The sequence below is a fragment of the Heterodontus francisci genome, chromosome 1 (assembly GCF_036365525.1).
Source record: "Heterodontus francisci isolate sHetFra1 chromosome 1, sHetFra1.hap1, whole genome shotgun sequence".
Lineage (NCBI taxonomy): Eukaryota > Metazoa > Chordata > Chondrichthyes > Heterodontiformes > Heterodontidae > Heterodontus > Heterodontus francisci.
Genome location: NC_090371.1, coordinates 208,637,704 through 208,656,692, shown reverse-complemented (window position 1 = coordinate 208,656,692; position 18,989 = coordinate 208,637,704). Strand labels below are relative to the sequence as shown.

Below are 18,989 nucleotides of genomic sequence, written 5' to 3'. Positions count from 1 at the left end.
ATTTTGACTTTGGAAAGATAAAAGAAATTCTTAAATCCTTCCTAAAGTGTGGTGCCCAGAATTGGATACAATATTTCAGTTGAGGCCAAACCAGTGTTGCATAAACATCCATCATAACCTCCTTACTTTTGGACTCTGCCTGTATTTATAAAGCCCAGGGTCACATATGCCTTATTAACCACTTTCTCAACCTGTCCTGCCACCTTCAACGATTTGTGCATATCAACCCCCAGGTCCCTTTACTCCAGCACTCTCTTTAAAATTGTATCCTTTATTTTATATTGCCTCTCCTCATTTTTCCTACCTTAGCGGAGGGGTCAATAACCAGGGGGCATCGATTTAAGGTAAGGAGCAGGAGGTTTAAAGGGGATTTGAGGAAAATTTTTTCACCCAGAGGGTGGTTAGAATCTGGAATACAGTGCCTGAAGTTGTGGTAGAGGTAGGAACCCTCACAACATATAAGTAGTATTTAGATGAGCACTTGAAACGCCACAGCATACAAGGCTATGGGCTAAATGCTGGAAAATGGGACTAGAATAAGTTAGGTGCTTGATGGCCGGCACAAACACGATGGGCCGAAAAGCCTGTTTCTGTACTGTATGACTCTGTGACTCTACGACTCTACCACCCTTTCAGGCAGTGTGTTCCAGATTCCAACCACCCTCTGGGTGAAAATTTTTTTCCTCAAATCCCCTCTAAACCTCCTGCCCCTTACCTTAAATCTATGCCCCTGGTTATTGATACATCCACTAAAGGAAGAAGTTTCTTCCCATCTATCCTATCTATGCACCCTTACATTCCTCAGTATCCTCGGATGCATCTCATCCAGTCCTGGTGACTTATCAATTTTAAGTACAACCAGCCTTTCTAATACCTCCTCTTTTTCAATTGTTGGCCCATCTAGTGTTGCAACTACCTCCTCTTTCACCATGACTTTGGCAGCATCTTCCTCCTTTTACAGATGCAAAGTACTCATTTAATACCTCAGCCATGCCCTCTGTCTCCACGTGTAACCGCCCTTTTTAGTCTCGAATCAGACCCACTCCTCCTTTTACTATTTATATGCCTACAGAAGACTTTTGGTTTCCCTTTTATGTTGGCTGCTAGTCTCTTCTCATACTCTTTGCTTGTCATATTTCTTTTTCTACTTCCCCTTTGAGCTTTCCATATTCAGCCTGGTTCTCACTTGCGGTATCAAGCTGACATCTGTCATAGGCACCTTTTTTTCTGCTTTATCTTACTGTCTCTTATGTCATCCAGGGAGCTCTGGCTTTGTTTGTGTTAACTTTGCCCCTTCATGGGAATGTTCCCAGACTACCTCTTTAAAGTCAGCCCATTGTTCAATTACAGTTTGGCCTGCCAATCTTTGATTCCAATTTACTTGGGCCAGATCCATTCTCAACCCTTTGAAATTGGCTCTTACCCAATTAATTATTTTTACTCTGTGTTGCTCTTTATCCATAGCTAACCTAAACCTTATGATACTATGATCACTGTCCCCTAAATGTTCCCCTTAATCCACTTGACCCATCTCATTTCCAAGAACCAGATCCAGCAATGCCTCCTTTCTCATTGGTCTGGAAACATACTGATGGGGGAAAATTCACCTGAACATATCATGGAAACTCTTCCTCTGCCCTTTACCCAATTACTATCCCAGTCTATATTAGGATAGTTCAAGTTGCCCATAAATACTCTACAGTTTTTGTACCTCTCTATAATTTCCTTGTAAATTTGTCCTCTATATCTTTCCCACTCGTTGGAGGCCGACAGGATCCACCCAGTAATGAAACGTTACCCCTATTGTTTCTTAGCTCTAACCAAACCATTGTTACCCCCTAAAGCATTACACTCGATTTTCTGCAATCTTTTATGCTAGTTCAACATTCAATTTGCCAGGAAAAAGCCTCAACCACTAAACTAGCCATAACCCAGGATGAGAATGTGAGTTTCTGCCAATTGCACTGGCGAGTGAAAGGCTCTTCAAATTGTGCAAAGTTTATTAGGCGTACAGGCACAGTTTTAAAGTTTTTCATTCCAAAAAATATTTAATTTACTAAGAAAAATAAACCGTATGCACTAAAGTAGTAAACAGATCAGTAAAGCTTTTTCAAAATTATTTTTAGTAATTTTAAATCAGGTTATTCATAGGCTGAAGACAGGATTCTTACTAAAATTCTTTTTTCTGATAATCCTATTTTCAGTTGTATTAGAACATAGAACAGTACAGCACAGTACAGTACAGGCCCTTCGGCCCACGATGTTGTGCCGAACCTTTAACCTACTCGAAGATCAAACTAACTACCTACCCTTCATTCTACTATCATCCATGTACCTATCCAAGAGTCGCTTAAATGTCCCTAATGTATCTGCCTCTACTACCACCGCTGGCAGCGCATTCCACGCACCCACCACTCTCTGTGTAAAGAACCTACCTCTGACATCTCCCCGAAACCTTCCTCCAATCACCTTAAAATTATGCCCCCTGGTGATAGCCCTTTCCACCCTGGGAAAAAGTCTCTGGCTATCCACTCTATCTATGCCTCTCATCATCTTGTACCCCTCTATCAAGTCACCTCTCATCCTTCTTCGCTCCAATGAGAAAAGCCCTAGCTCCCTCAACCTTTCTTCATAAGACATGCCCTCCAGTCCAGGCAGCATCCTGGTAAATCTCCTCTGCACCCTCTCTAAAGCTTCCACATCCTTCCTATAATGAGGCGACCAGAACTGAACACAATATTCCAAGTGTGGTCGAACCAGGGCCTTATAGAGCTGCAGCATAACCTCGCGGCTCTTAAACTCAATCCCCCTGTTAATGAAAGCCAACACACCATACGCCTTCTTAACAACCCTATCAACTTGGGTGGCAACTTTGAGCGATCTATGGACATGGACCCCAAGATCCCTCTGTTCCTCCACATTACCAAGAATCCTGTCTTTAAGCCTGTATTCTGCATTCAACTTCGACCTTCCAAAATGAATCACTTCACACTTTTCCAGGTTGAACTCCATCTGCCACTTCTCAGCCCAGCTCTGCATCCTGTCAATGTCCCGTTGCAACCTACAACAGCCTTCCACACTATCCACAACTCCAGCAACCTTCATGTCATCGGCAAACTTGCTAACCCAGCCTTCCACTTCCTCATCCAAGTCATTTATAAAAATCACAAAGAGCAGAGGTCCCAGAACAGATCCTTGTGGAACACCACTGGTCACCGAGCTCCATGCTGAATACTTTCCATCTACTACCATCCTCTGACTTCTATGGGTATTAGTAAAAGTGGGCCAGGTTAGCATGCTTAAGTATATCAATGAACACTTTTTAATGGAAAGAAAAACAATTACGTTTTATTACGTTACCCAATTGCGCTGGTTCATGGAAGATTATAAGTATATGACTCAGGTTGGCAGGCCGTATCTAGCAAGGTAGTGCAAGGATCAGTTCTTGTGCTCCAGCTATTTGCAATCTACATAATGACTTAGATGAGGGGAGTGACTGCAATGTATCCATGCTTGCTGACAATACAAAAATAGTTAGGAAAGTAGGCGATGAGAAGGATGCAGAGAGGCTGCGGCGAGATACAGACAGGTCGGGTGAGTGGGCAACAGCATGGTAGACGGAATACAATGTGAAGTCTGGAGTTATCTAATTTGGTAGGGAAATAAAAAGTAATTTTTTTTGAACGGAGAGAGACTGGGAAATATTTACATTCAGAGTGACCTAGGTGTCTTTGTACATGAATCACAGAAAGTTAATATGCAGGTTCACAAACAATTAGAAAGGCAAATGATATGTTAGCTTTTGTTACAAAAGGATTAGAGTATAATAGTGAAGAGGTTTTACTACAATTATACAGTGAGGCCATATCGGGAATATGGTGTGTCGTTTTTGTCTCCTTACCTAAGGAAGGACATACTTACCCTAGAGGAAGTGCAACAAAGGCTCACTGGACTAGTTCCTGGGATGAGAGGATTCTTCTATGAGGAGAGATTGAGTAGGCTAGGTTTCTATTTCCTGGATTTTAGAAGAATGAGAACTGATCTAATTGAAACATTGAAAATTCTAAGGGGCTTAACAGGAGAGCTGCTGAGAGCGTGGCTGCAACTGAGGAAGGTAAGGGGACCCAGACAGCAGGAATGCAGGAGCCTCAGCCTTTGCAATTGTCCAACAGGTTTGAGGTTCTTTCAGCTCGTTTGCATAAGAGTGGGGCTGTGGGGTGGATGAGCAACCTGACCATGGCACCATGGTACAAGAAGCCATTCAAGTGGGGGGGCGGCACAGTGGTTAGCACTGCAGCCTCACAGCTCCAGCAACCCGGGTTCAATTCTGGGTACTGCCTGTGTGGAGTTTGCAAGTTCTCCGTGTCTGCGTGGGTTTCCTCCGGGTGCTCCAGTTTCTTCCCACATGCCAAAAGACTTGCAGGTTGATAGGTAAATTGGCCATTATAAATTGCCCCTAGTATAGGTAGGTGGTAGGGAAATATAGGGACAGGTGGGGATGTGGTAGGAATATGGAATTAGTGTAGGATTAGTATAAATGGGTGGTTGATGGTCGGCACAGACTTGGTGGGCCGAAGGGCCTGTTTCAGTGCTGTATCTCTAACTAACTAACTAAAAAGGAATTTAGTGGTAGTAGGGGACAGTATAGTGAGGGGTATTGGCACAGTACTCTGCAACAAAGAGCAAGAGTCCAGAGACTGTGTTGTCTGCCTGGTGCCAGAGTTCGGGATATCTGCTCAGGGCTGGAGAGGAACTTACAATGGGAGGAGGAGGATGATCCAGTCATTGTGGTCCATGTAGGTACCAACAATATAGGCAGGACAAGGAAGGAGGTTCTGCATAGTCATTATGAGGAGCTAGGCACCAAATTAAGCAGAACCTCAAAAGATAATAATCTCTGGATTATTACCCGAGCCACATACAAATTGGTTTAGGGCAAAGATGATTAGAGAAATGAATGCGTGGCTCAAAGACTGGTGTGATAAAAATGGGTTCCGGTTCGTGGGATGCTGGCAACAGTACTGGGGAAAGTAGGGGCTGTACCGTTGGGACGGTCTACACCTGAACCATGCTGGGACTGGTGTTCTAGCGAGCCGCATAACTCGGGAAGTCGAGAGGGCTTTAAACTAAATAGTGGAGGGAAAGGGATCAAATTTGGGAAGGTGTGGTAAATCAAAGAGTAGAGATAAGGCAAGACAGAAAGGTATTAATATGGGAAATGATAGACCGTGACAGGAAGGGATAGAGAGTACAAACCTAAAAGTAAATCAGCAGTCAAGGCTAGATGTTACAAAAATAATAAAAGGACAAAACTAAAGGCTCTGTATCTGAATTCATGTAGCATTCGAAACAAAACAGATGAACTGATAGCACAAATAGAAATAAATAAGTATGATCTGATAGCCATTACTGAGACATGGGTGCAGGACGACACAGATTGGGACCTGAATATTGAAGGTACATGACAGTTAGGAAGGACAGGGAGCTAGGAAAAGGTGGAGGGGTAGCTCTGTTAATTAATGATGGCATTAGCACAATAGAGAGGGATGATCTAAGTTCAGGAAACCAGGATGTAGAAGCAGTTTGGGTAGAGATGAGTCATAGAGAGATACAGCACTGAACCAGGCCCTTCGGCCCACCGAGTCTGTGCGAACCAACAACCACCCATTTATACTAATCCTACATTAATCCCATATTCCCTACCACATCCCTACACTAGGGCAATTTATAATGGCCAATTTACCTATCAACCTGCAAGTTTTTGGCTGTGGGAGGAAACCGGAGCACCCGGCGGAAACCCACACAGTTACAGGGAGAACTTGAAAACTCCGCACAGGCAGTACCCAGAACCAAACTCGGGTCGCTGGAGCTGTGAGGCTGCGGTGCTAACTACTGCGCCACTGTGCCACCCCTGAGAAATAATAAAGGCAAGTAGTCACTCGTGGGAGAGTTGTACAGGTCCCCTCACAGTAAGCACACAGTAGGACAGAGTATAAAAGGAAGTTTTGGGATAGTTTCTTAGAATAGCACGTTCTGGAGCCAGAGAGCAGGCTATACTAGACCTGGTAACCTGCAACGAGATAGGATTAATTGATGACCTCATAGTGAAGCCATCGCTAGGTAACAGCGATCATAACATGATCGAATTTTACATTCAGTTTGAGGGACAGAATAATGCGTCCAAGACTAGCATTTTAAACTTAAATAAAGGGCAATTCTGAGGGCATGAAAACAGAGTTAGCTAAAGTGAACTGGCAAATTAGGTTAAGGGATAGTTCAATAGAGATGCAGTGGCAGACATTTAAGGGGAAATTTCAGAATGCACAGAACAGATACATCCAATGAGAAAGAAAAATTCCAAGGGGAGGACCCACTATCCGTGGTTACCTAAAAAATGTTAAAGATAGATCAAACGTAAAGAAAAAGCATGTAATTGCGCTAAGATGGGTGGCAGGTCAAATGATTGGACAAAATATAAAGAATAGCAAAGAGTGACTAAAAAATTAATAAGGAGGGAAAAATTAGAGTACGAGTCAAAGCTAGCTAAAAATATAACAGAAAGTAAGAGTTTCTATAGATATGTAAAAAAGAAGTGAACAAAGTGAGCGTTGATCCTATAGAAAGTGAGCCTGGAAAATTCGTAAGGGAAAATAAGGAGAAGGCAGTTGAATTGAACAGGTATTTTACATCGGTCTTCACTATAAGAGGCTACAAGTAACATCCCAGAAATAGCTGCAAATCAGGAAATGGAAGGGAGGGAGGAACTCAAGAAAGTTACAAACACCAGGATATGGTACTGGACAAATTGTTGGAGCTGCGGGCTGACAAGACCCCGGTCCTGATGGACTTCATCCTAGGGTCTAGTGAGATAATTGATGTGATTTTAATTTTCCAAAATTCCCTAGAGTCGGGGAAGGTTCCATTAGATTAGAAAATAGCAAATGTAACTCCTTTATTCAAAAAGGAAGTGAGACAGAAAGCAGGAAACTACAGGCCAGTTAGCTTAACATTGGTCATAGGGAACATGTTAGAAGCTATTATTAAAGACATTATAGCAGAGCACTTCAAAAAATTCAAGGTAATCAGGCAGAGTCAACATGGTTTTGTGAAAGGGAAATCATGTTTAACCAATTTATTGGAGTTCTTTGAAGTAGTAACATGTGCTGTGGATAAAGGGAAACAGGTGGATGTATTGCACTTAGATTTCCAGAAGGCATTTGATAAGGTGCCTGTGGGAACAGATTAAAGATAAGCTAATCGGCTGATTAATCAACTAACAGACACAGTTTATAAAGAAAACTAACAGGCAGAAACTGACAGGACAGCTGCAGTTAACGGTTCAAGGAAGGGGGGGGGGGTGGAAAATGTGAAACTTGCTGGTACGAGCAAACCAATTAGGCTCTGACACCACAAAAATTGCAGAAGTCCGCAGACCAATTAGGAACAAGGGGGGGGGGGGTTGCCGGACAAGTATAAAGGAGGCTGGATTTGGCGCGCAAAGTGCAGTCCGTTTTCGGCACGCAAAGTTCGGTCCGTTTTTCCCAAGCTGTAACGCAAAGTTCTGTCCGTTTTTCCCCAAGCTGTACAAGAATGCCAGGGAACGACAGAAGTTTGATAACATGGCTGAGCTGTTTGCTGTAGTGAAGAAAACCTACATCAAGGAGAGGAAGTCAAGCTGTAACAATTACTTACCTCAATAAAGTTTTGAAAGTTACGATCGGACTCCGTCTTTTATTGTAAACGATGGGATCCAACAACTTGGCGTAGTCGGCAGGATCGCTGGACGATAGAGACCGAAGCCCTGGACATCGGACCTATATCGGCCCCCGGTGGTAAGGACTCCTCTACTAAAAAAAAAAAGTCCTCGGCCGTTGTCTAGTTTTGGTACTCCACCACGCGATCCCGAACATTTCCGGCTCGAGACCCCATTTATACTCGGCGGTGTTCGACGGTAACACACCGACCCGGCTGAAAAGCCCCACGGCATCTGCAAAAGAAGCCCCACGGCTCGAGACCCCCTGTATACTCGGCGGCGTTTGACTGTAACACACCGACCCGGCTGAAAAGCCCCACGGCATCTGCAAAAGAAGCCCCACGGCTCGAGACCCTCTACACAAAATCAGTACAATGCCTGACGAAGGCAACCGACAGTTACCACCACCGTAAAAGGCGGGCGGGCCCCGCCAGATGTTCCCAAAAATGAAATTTTTCGGCAACTAAAAGAATAGATAGAGCAACAGTTTAACTGGCCAAAACCTGTACCGAGATCGAAAAGAAATACGGTGCCTCCAAGGGACAGTGGTCCCTGGAAGATATAAAGAGAGCTTGGGGGAAGGTGACCCGTTTAAAAGGATAAAGAATGAACCAGATGGTCCTTAGCCGTAATGGGTCAGATCCGACAGTGTAATAAAATTATCCGACAAGCTCAACATGATCGCGACCTGACTAATACAAACCACCAACTGAAGGCGGTCTGCGAACAATTAAGAAAGGAAAAGCTTAAATTAGAAAAATTAGAGACTGAAAAACAATCTGAAAAGGAAAGGCTGGAGACTGAAATTAAAGAACTTAAAAAAACAATTACAAGACGGACGGCGACCCAACTGAAGGGACCGGGACTGCCCTGCAGACCCCGCCGACCACAACCATCTCGCCTGTACCCAAATCTGGACTCGTTACTAAAATAACTACGAAAAACGCAATGGCGTGAAGCCGGTTTCGAGGAAGCAGAGTCCTCCAGCTAAGCAAGTGATACTGATGAGTTTCCTTTTGCGCGGCTCACCCCACTTAAGCAGAAACGCGTTAAGGTCAAGCAGGAAAAGAGGATTACAGACGGTAACGAAGTGATCACGTCTGAGCACAACACTCATTGGATGCATGTCCCGGCAGATCCAGAGAAAACTGATAAATGGTCTAAAGAATTGCCTGACCCGAAAAAGGGGGGCCAGAAGAGGTGGGAGCAGTTGGAACGTCTGAAGGGAATTTACCACCTCCACCGGGACGGGGTATAGATCTTGACCGTGATGGTGCCCGGGTGAGCGGGGCGAAGGCTGAACACAGAGGTCCAAACTGCTTTGGGCAAGGATGAGCAACAACTAGATGCCTGATGGGCTGCGATTATTCAGTGGCTGCGAGCGTTCTGTCCCGCAAAGACAGATTGGGGTAAAATTGCCACCTGTCAGCAAAAAGGCACGGAGGAGGTGCAGGAGTATGAAGAGATCTGCTTGGTTGGAATACTGGGGGATAACGGACATTGCCCCAGAGGCACTAGACAACACCTCTGAAGTTGGCTTTTGTCACAGGATTAAAACCAGAACTATCAAAGATGTTGAAGGTACATCCTTTGCAGCACTGGTTGACCGATGCAGTCAGCTGGACAGGGACATGGGTGCAAAGCTCCGAGCCCTGCAGGCAGGCTGGACGCCCAAAAAGCCTGATAAGCAACCCGGGACATGCCACCACTGCAAGAAGGAAGGCCATTGGGCTAAGATGTGTAGAGCAAAGGGACGGGGAACAGGACGGCAAGGATACAATCCGGCACCAAGACCAGGTCCCTCCCCTGAGGACGATGATCTAGAAAAATTCAAACAGTTGTCACCCCAGCAACGGAAGGAGATACTGGCGTTACTTGGTGCGGCAAAAAACTAGCAGAGCCCTCCCTCACCCCTCCTGGCGCTAACAGAACAACGAAGAGATGGATTGTATATAACTGCTAGGGTGGGCAATCAAGATATAGACTGCCTATTGGATACTGGGGCCGAATTAACGTGTCTACCTCAATGATAAGGGAACTCTATACCGATGGACGGTAAAGTTAAAACTGCCCACGGAGCTGGTGGCCATGGGGTGGTGATCAGGAAAACTCAGCCCATACGCATTGGTCTTGGTCCACACGAATTGATAACACCGGTCTGGATAGGTCCAGTGGACCAGGCCCTTCTTGGTATGGACGTTCTTACCCAGCTGAACTCCTCGTTGCATTTCGAAGGCGGCCAGGTAACATGGTCTATCAGAAGTCAGAAGGAGGAGCTGAGGGAGCACCCAATATGGGCTCGGGATAAGAACGATTGTGGGTTACTTCAAATGGAACTGGCAACGTTTACAGGATCCGCTCCGCCTTGTACTAAACAATACCCCATTAGTCCAACAACTATTGCAGGAATCTTACCTGTAATTAGACAGCTAGAGGAGCGAGGCGTGCTGGTTAAAATACACAGTACCTCCAACAGCCCTGTGTGGCCAGTACGGAAACCAAACGGGACCTGGCGGCGTACAGTTGACTATAGAAGGGCTAACCAGTGTATTGATCAAAAGGCCCCTCTAGTAGCTGACCCCTCCACGATATTCAATGCCCTGAGGCCGGAACATGAATGGTTCTCTGTTATCGACATGGCCAATAGATTTCAGTCGGTGCTACTGGCACCCGAGGTCCAGCCGTGGTTCGCCTTCACCATTCAACAAGAAAAGTACACCTGGACCCGGCTGCCACAGTGTTTCCACAACAGCCCTACAGTATTTCATATGGCCCTACAAAATCATTTGAGGGAGTTACCTCCCATGCACTCCACGGTCATCCAGTACGTAGACGACATCCTGTCAGCCTCTGAAATGGAAGGACAACACGGACAAGATCTGCGTACCCTGCTGGACCATCCTCATCAGAGAGGACACAAAGCCAGTATCGACAAAGCACAAGATTTCGAAAGGAAAGAAGGAACTTACCCAGGACAGGACCACAGCCATCCGGGCTGCCAAACAGCCCACCAACATCCAGGAGCTTAGGTCCTTTTTGGGTTTGTGTAACTTCAACAGAAATTGGATCGACTCCTACACACAACTGGCTCAACCGTTAAATGATCTCTTGAAAGGGAAGCGGGCCTCGAAGGAAGCGGTCACCCTTACGAGAGACCAAGAGGCCTTCGAGAATTTAAAGAGGGCCTTGTGCTCGACGCCAGCCCTGGGAATCCCCGAAAACGGGAAACCGTTTACCCTGTTTGTACATGAAAAAGAGGGATATATGACTGCCATATTGACATAGGAGCATGGGGACCAACAGAGACCTATTGGATACTATTCGAGAAAACTAGACACCATAGCCCTAGGATGCAGCAGTTGCTTAAGGGCCATGGTAGCTACATGCCAAGCTGTGATGGTTACTGCTGGTCTGGTATTGGATCAAAAGCTAACAGTCAAGTGTCCACACACCGTCCACACATTGCTATCCATGAACAGAGTATCCCAAGTGACAGCAGCCAGATGGACCCGATGGACAACGGTCCTAGAGGCCCCCAACCTCCATATAGTCCGAGCCAGCCCGGTAAGCCCAGCAACTATGCTCCCGTTGGCTGGGGAGCAAGAGGGGGAAGAGCATGACTGCGTGGAGGCTATGAGAGACAGAGGAAGTAACCTTAGCGGCGGAGGAGGCATTGCACAATCCGGGTTTAATCCTTTTTACAGACGGCTCCTCCTTTGTTGACAACGGTACCCAGAAAGCAGGATGGGCGGTGACAACCCTGCACGAGGTCGTGGCGACGGGATGTCTGTCCTCAGGGACGTCAGCCCAACAGGCCGAATTACAGGCCCTGTCGGAGGCATGTCGGATAGCAGAGGGAAAGACGGCTAATATTTATACGGACTCACGATACGCCTTTGGGAGTTGCTCACGACTTTAGTCAGTTGTGGCGTAAAAGGGGATTTCTCACTGCCGCTGGTACACCTATCCGAAACGGGAAAGAGGTTCGAGACTTGTTAGAAGCCGTGCAATTACCACAAGAGGTGTCCATTCTGAAATGTAAAGCCCATACGAAGGACAATACCATAGATGGCGCAGGGGAACACCCTAGCCGACCAGGCAGCCAAGGGAGCCGCCTCACAGGGTGATTCTTCGGATGTACGGACGCAAATATGTAAACTGGATGCATCCAGTCTGGCACAAGATCTACAAATAACGCAGGGCGAGTGCTCCAGAGACGAAAAATGGACATGGATAGAGGCAGGGATCAAGCTATGTGAAGACGGCATCTGGACGCGCCGATGCCCTTTTAGCCCAACAGATTCACTCCTGGGGGCACCTGGCCCCACAACAGATGACGGCTCGGTTCCAGAAAAGCTGGTTGGGTCGGGGGTTCAAAAATCACGCCCAGCTGGTGGCTGACCGCTGTGTGGTCTGTCAGAAAAACAATCCAGGACCCACCAAGGGTCCTCAACTAACAGCTCCTGCTCCAGCTGGGCCATTCCAGTGCTTGCAAGTCGACTATATCACTCTCCCACCTTGCCAGGGATACACCGGCATTCTCATCATTGTCGACAGATTTTCCAGATGGGTACAGGCCGTCCCAGCCAGAAGAGCCAAGGCCAATCACACCGCTAAGGTCCTGTGTAAGGACTACATCCCCAGATGGGGAGTACCGGTCAGCATTGATTCTGACCAAGGAACTCATTTTACAGGCGCGGTCTGTCAGGAAGTCTGTCGGCTACTGAACATTACGTGGGATTAACACTGTCCTCACCATTCATAGTCCTCGGGCCAAGTGGAGCGAATGAACCAGACTCTAAAACAATGACTATCTAAGTATCACCAGGAAGGAATACCATGGACCCAGGCGCTGCCAATAGTTCTGTGCCGTATTAGAGCGACTCCGAACAGAACTACGGGCCTGAGTCCATTTGAAATAATAACGGAGACCCATGTCTCTGCCGGGAACAACTGATTTGTGAAAAGCTGATTGTCACCTGATGAGTGATGCTCTATTAGAGTATTGTCAGAACCTAACAAATGCTATCAATTCTGCTTCCTCGCAGGTATCGGCAGCTTGGGGTGACTCACCAGAAGGAGGGCACGACATTGTCCCAGGGGTCTGGGTCTATGTGAAGAAAATACATAAAGAACCATTGGGCGCCAAGTGGGAGGGACCTTTCCAGGTGCTACTGACCACCCAGGCAGCAGTTAAAGTCGAAGGGAAGAAAGCCTGGATACACGCCTCTCACGTCAAAGGAGCGATCCGTGACTAAACACCGACCTGCTATTAGGACAATTACCATTTGCCAATATGTTCAGAATTTTTATTATCTGCTTACTTTTAGCTAACCAAACCTTTCCACTTTGGGGAACTAATCGAGTGTCCAGGGAACTACATGTCAACTCTTTCCTTTGTATATCCTACACATATGCCAACGGAGTTAACCTCTTGAGCTGTTGGGTTTGTGCCCACGTGCCTACCCACTCAAGGGAGGGCATCCTCTTACAAACCATCCCCTTCAATGCATCGGAAACGGTGGAATGGGTTGGACGAGTAAAAAGGTACCTACCCGGGGGACAAGCAAGGAAATGGCAATCAGCGGGCTATTCCTTGAATGCCTTCGTGGGGTGGAAACAGCCCGATTACAATCGGACCCGAGAGCCCCCATTTTTGGTCCTCACTAACACCTCAGGAGTGGGAAGACCCCAGGGATCAGTGTGTATAGTTAACCAAGGAAATGGGAGCCGCATAGGTTGCAGTACATGCAGGAAAAATGTAATCATCAGGAGGTCCAGTACCACTGTCACTGTTCAGGGACAATTAAACTTGAAACCCCAGCCTGTAAACTTGTCAGGTGCGGAGAGACCTCAGGACTGTATATAGCAGGCAGCATAGAGGGACCGGATACCCAGAGCAGGGACAATTTAACACCATATAATGGCACTTACTTCATTTGCGGCCACAAGGCCTATCCCTGGTTACCGAAATTCTGGACAGGGTCTTGTTACTTGGGTATGTGACATCCAATATCTGCCATTTGACCTCCCTGCCTGTACCACCTCACTGGCAAAGGAGGAAGCGAGCTATCACGGAGACAAAGAGATTCTTTGCGATCTGTTTCCCTGGTATGGGACAGCCAAGCTGGCCAGGGAGTCTATTAACATGGCCTCTGTCCTGGAAAAGGTGGCCAACGACACCTCTGAGGCCCTGGTTAAAATAAATGCAGAAATGGTGGCCATCCGAACCGTACCCCTTCAGAACCAGATGGCCCTAGACTTTATCTTAGCTGAAAAGGGGGGCACGTGCGCCCTGATTGGGTCCGAATGCTGCACCTACATTCGAGATAGCTCTGAAGAGATCACCAATCTGGCGGAACACATCCGAAAGGAGGTAGAAAAGCTCAAACAACCCCCAACTCTCACCTTGTGGGGTTGGGCGACCGGGCAGTTGGGTTCAATAGGGACTTCAATGGTACAGGGTTTGATCTTTTTGGTTATAATCATAATTTTGTATTTTACGTTTTTGCTTATTAAGTGTTGCTACAAACAAGTGACCGATACCGCCACCAAGCTTATGCCCTTACAAAGCTCCCACCGTTCCCTCTTGCAGCACAAGCGGGCAACGTATTAAGCACAACCCCTCCGGGTGTTGAAGGCTAGTAGACCATCAAAGGCACCAAGGTGGGATTGAGGGAGTGATTCTTAAAGAAGTTTGAAGAATCAAAGGGGGGACTGTGGGAACAGATTAAAGATAAGCTAATCGGCTGATTAATCAACTAACAGACACAGTTTATAAAGAAAACTAACAGGCAGAAACTGACAGGACAGCTGCAGTTAACGGTTCAAGGAAGGGGGAGGGGGGGAATGTGAAACTTGCTGGTACGAGCAAACCAATTAGGCTCTGACACCACAAAAATTGCAGAAGTCTGCAGACCAATTAGGAACGGTGGGTGGTGGGGGGGGGGGGGGTTGCTCCCAGACAAGTATAAAGGAGGCTGGATTTGGCACGCACAGTGCAATTCGTTTTTGGCGCACAAAGTTCGGTCCGTTTTTCCCAAGCTGTAACGCAAAGTTCTGTCCGTTTTTCCTCAAGCTGTACAAGAATGCCAGGGAACGACAGAAGTTTGATAACATGGCTAAGCTGTTTGCTGTAGTGAAGTAAACCTACATCAAGGAGAGGAAGTCAAGCTGTAACAATTACTTACCTCAATGAAGTTTTGAAAGTTACAATCATTGTAATCGATGGGATCCAACAGTGCCACATCAAAGGTCATCGTGGAAAATAAAAGCTCATGGTGGAGGGGGTAACATATTGGCATGGATAGAAGATTGGCTAGCTAACAGGAAACAGAGAGTAGACATAAATGGATCATTTTACGGTTGGCAAGATGTAATGCGTGGTGTGCCACAGGGATCAGTGCTGGGGCCTTAACTTTTTACAATTTATATAAATGACTTGGATGAAGGGACCGAAGGTTTGGTTGCTAAATTTGCTGATGACACAAAGATAGATAGGAAAATAATTTGCGAAGAGGACATAAGGAGACTACAAAGGGATATAGGTAGGTTAAGTGAGTGGTCAAAGACCTGGCTAATGGAGTATAATATGGGAAAATGTGAAATTGTCCATTTTGGCAGCAAGAATAAAAAAGCATATTATCTAAATGGTGAGAGACTGCAAAGCTCTGAAATACAGAGGGATCTGGGTGTCCTAGGGCATGAATCGCAGAAGGTTAGTATACAGGTTCAGGAAGTAATTAGGAAAGCTAATAGAATGTTAATCGTTTACTGCGAGGGAAATTGAATACAAAAGTAGGGAGGTTACGCTTCGGTTATACAAGGCATTGGTGAGACCACATCTGGAGAACTGTGTACAGTACTGGTCTCTTGATTTAAGGAAGGATGTAAATGAAGCAGCTCAGAGAAGGATTACTAGACTAATACCTGGAATGGGTGGGCTGTCGTTTGAGGAAAGGTTGGACAGTCTAGGCATGTATCCGCTGGAATTTAGAAGAGTAAGAGTCGACTTGATTGAAACATATAAGATCCTGAGGGGTCTTGTCAGGGCAGATGGAGAAAGGATGTTTTCCCTTGAGGGAGAATCTAGAACTAGGGGTCACTATTTAAAAATGTGTTGCCCATTTAAGACAGATGAGGAGAAATTTTTTCTCTGGGGGTTGAGTGTCTTTGGAACTCTCTTCCTCAAAAGGCAGTGAAAGTAGAGTCTTCAAATATTTTTAAGGCAGAGGCAGATAGATTCTTGATAAGCAAGGGGATGAAAGGTTATCGGAAGTAGGCGGGAATGTGAAGTCGAGGTTACAATCAGATCAGCCCTGATCTTATTGAATGGTGGGGCAGACTCGAGGGGCCGAGTGGCCTACTCCTGCTCTTAATTCGTATGTTTCGCCTGGCTAGGGAATCTAGAACATGGGGTCAGTGTCGTAGTGTAAGGGGTCAGCCATTTAGCACTAAGATAAGGAGAAATTTCTTCACTCAAAGGGTTTTAAATCTTTGAAATTCTCTACTCCAGAGAGCTGTGGATGCTCATCATTGAGTATATTCAGGACAAGGGTCAATAGGATTTTTGGGAACTAAGGGATATAGGGACAGTGCAGGAAGGTGGAGTTGAGGTAGAAAATCAGCCATGATCTTGTTGGTAGAGTAGGCTAAAAAGGGCCAAATTGCCTACTACTATTTCTTCAGTTCATATGATTATGCAAATGTTGATCAGAAACTTGAACTTTAACCTAAAGAGTGCAATTTCAAGTGCATTTTGGGACCAATTTCCTGATTGTGCCAAAGGCAGTTCCACTAGCCCCTTTTTTTAAATTAAAAAGCAGTTCACACATCTGACTTGCAACCTTCAACTATTGCGCTTCCCTTTTAATATTGCCAATTCAATAAAAGGGCTCATCTGCCTTCCATTTTCAGTTCAGAAGATTGCTCTCTGTCTGAAACACTAACTTACCTTTTTGGATGGTGACTGCCCTGCCTGTATTTCTAGTATTTTATGCTTTTGCAGCAAGTGGGAAGGGAGATTCCTATTAATATCACACCATTAAAATGATCACACTGTGATTCTTCACAATGGTTACTTGGCTCATTCTTACACCAGACAGGCAACTACAATGAACAAGGAATGAACGGTAAAACAATACTGCAGGAGCTAACGCAATAGTTAAACAAAATAGCTTTTGTGCCAGAAGCTGAACACATACCACATGTGTAATTCCTAATGCAAGGTTTTCCAAATACAATATTAATCTTGCACAAGGTACTATTCCAATTTTTCTTCATCTTTGTTTCAGGCTTCCCTTCTAAGGTGCCCCAATCTAAGCAATAGTGTTCATAATTTCAGATAATCTATATATTAAATAAATACTGGTTTACAAACTTTCCTCAATATATGTAGGACAAAATTGGATCATGGCAGTCCTCAAACTATTTCTACATCTAAAATAATATTTTGTGGTAACAGGAAGAGCAGGTCACAAACAGTACCAATAATAGGCATGTACTTGTAGTAGTTAACTGACCAAAGGCTTGTAGATCTGCAAAATATACCCAGAAGACGGAGGAGGATAATGGAATAGAAAAAGGAGTCACGAAAAGAATAGAGAAATAAACAAAATTTAAAAAATTAAAACCTACAGAAACCATAGCATTCCCTTGAAGTATCTGTATTTGAAAATCAGCAACTCACAATTGTGCCACATAGAATCTCTTAATTGGCATGCTTCCATCACAGGCCAAAAGGATGAATGTGACTTGCTTTCAACGCAGCACAACATTTACAAGGTTAATACTGAACACCTGCCAAACTCACCTGAACTCTAAAATATAATTAGAATTTTGTTTGCAAAAAGATATTGCTTTGCTCAACAAGTTTTATTTCTCCAACATGTGTGTTCCCCATTTTATCGTCCTGTATTTTCACAAATTTAACACATTTGCTCAGCTAGAGATTGAGAGAGGAGAATTATACAAGAAAATTATCAATTTTAGTTGTTCATCTGCAAAGGATCAGTCATCACATCTGGGGAGTAAATTTGTTTGGCCCAATGCAAACCATAGCATGTATCTGACAAATCTCAGCTTACCTCAAACTCAGCATGTCGATGTATATCCTCTGCCCGCTGTCTGCTCAGGATAAACTCAGCCTCATTTGCTACCCTCACCAGGTGGTCTTTCATGGTATGGCACAGCAGTCTATGCAAGAAAAAAAAGTATCTCAGAACCAAGTTCTCAAGTAGTAAAAATATGAAAATATAAACTTTGACTAAATACTCCCGGCATTTAAAACAAGCAAACTGCGATAACCATTCTTTAATCTTGTGCATAGTCTGTCCTGTATATAACACTTCTTTTTTGAAAAGTCCTGAGGAAATGTGCAGATTTTTAAATTTTGTACATAAAAGCATTTTCTTCAACTTAAAAAAATGTACTCATACACAAGCAGAAAAATAAATACAATTCTCAATTTTTTTCCCCAATTGTTTAGATACAAATCTGTTGAAAATAGAAAAATCTCATACACTTTTTAAAATAAAAATTTTCCCTGTAAAAGACAAGATTCAAGTCCAACAATAAATCTCAATCCTTTCAAATTGGCCATTTTTAAAACCTTTTGATTTTAAAAGACACAGGGAAGGATTTTGTGCTGCCCTTGGAGACGAGGGAGGAGGGCAAACAAAATGCAGGAGGCACCGTTCCAGACGTCGCCCGGGCCACTTGTCATTTTGTCGGGGACAGGGACGGCCTTCCCGCCTCACCAACACTCCCTCCCTCCACACCCTCTCACCAGGGCCTGCCTGAATGGCATCGGCGATCCCAACTGCACTTACGTCTCCTGGGTCTCCTCCAGTCTTGGACCTCCTGCAGTACTGGCAGTGACCACCACTCCCGGTGGCGCTGCCCACACTACAGAGCTGCCAGACTTCCAATTGGCCAACGGCTCTGGAGGCAGGAGCTCATCCCTTAAAGGGATAGCATCCCTGATGGCAGCAATTAATTGGGGGCCCAATGGAAGGCAGAGGTGGGGTCTCCTCCCGCCTTCCGGCCCACCACCAGGATCCGTGTCGCCATCATAAAATCTGGCCCACAGTTCATAAAAATAGACTTATACATCTTTCTAACTGGTGCAGTTTCACAAGGAGCTCGATTATTTAACAGGTTTTGAACCCTATTGTTTTAAGAATCCACTTTTTTTTTGTTCAAGGGATATGGGCGTTGCTGGCAAGGCCAGCATTTA

At 45.2% G+C, this 18,989-nt stretch overlaps 1 protein-coding gene across 1 annotated transcript in view; it reads right to left on the bottom strand.

The window, feature by feature from the left end:
- The window catches only part of lrba (LPS-responsive vesicle trafficking, beach and anchor containing), a 1,007,923-nt gene that overhangs the window by 581,044 nt on the left and 407,890 nt on the right, over positions 1-18,989 (bottom strand). Inside the window, exon 35 of the mRNA XM_068041130.1 lies at positions 17,839-17,947. Coding sequence (XP_067897231.1) covers positions 17,839-17,947 — 109 coding nt within the window. The remainder of the gene's footprint in view (positions 1-17,838; positions 17,948-18,989) is intronic.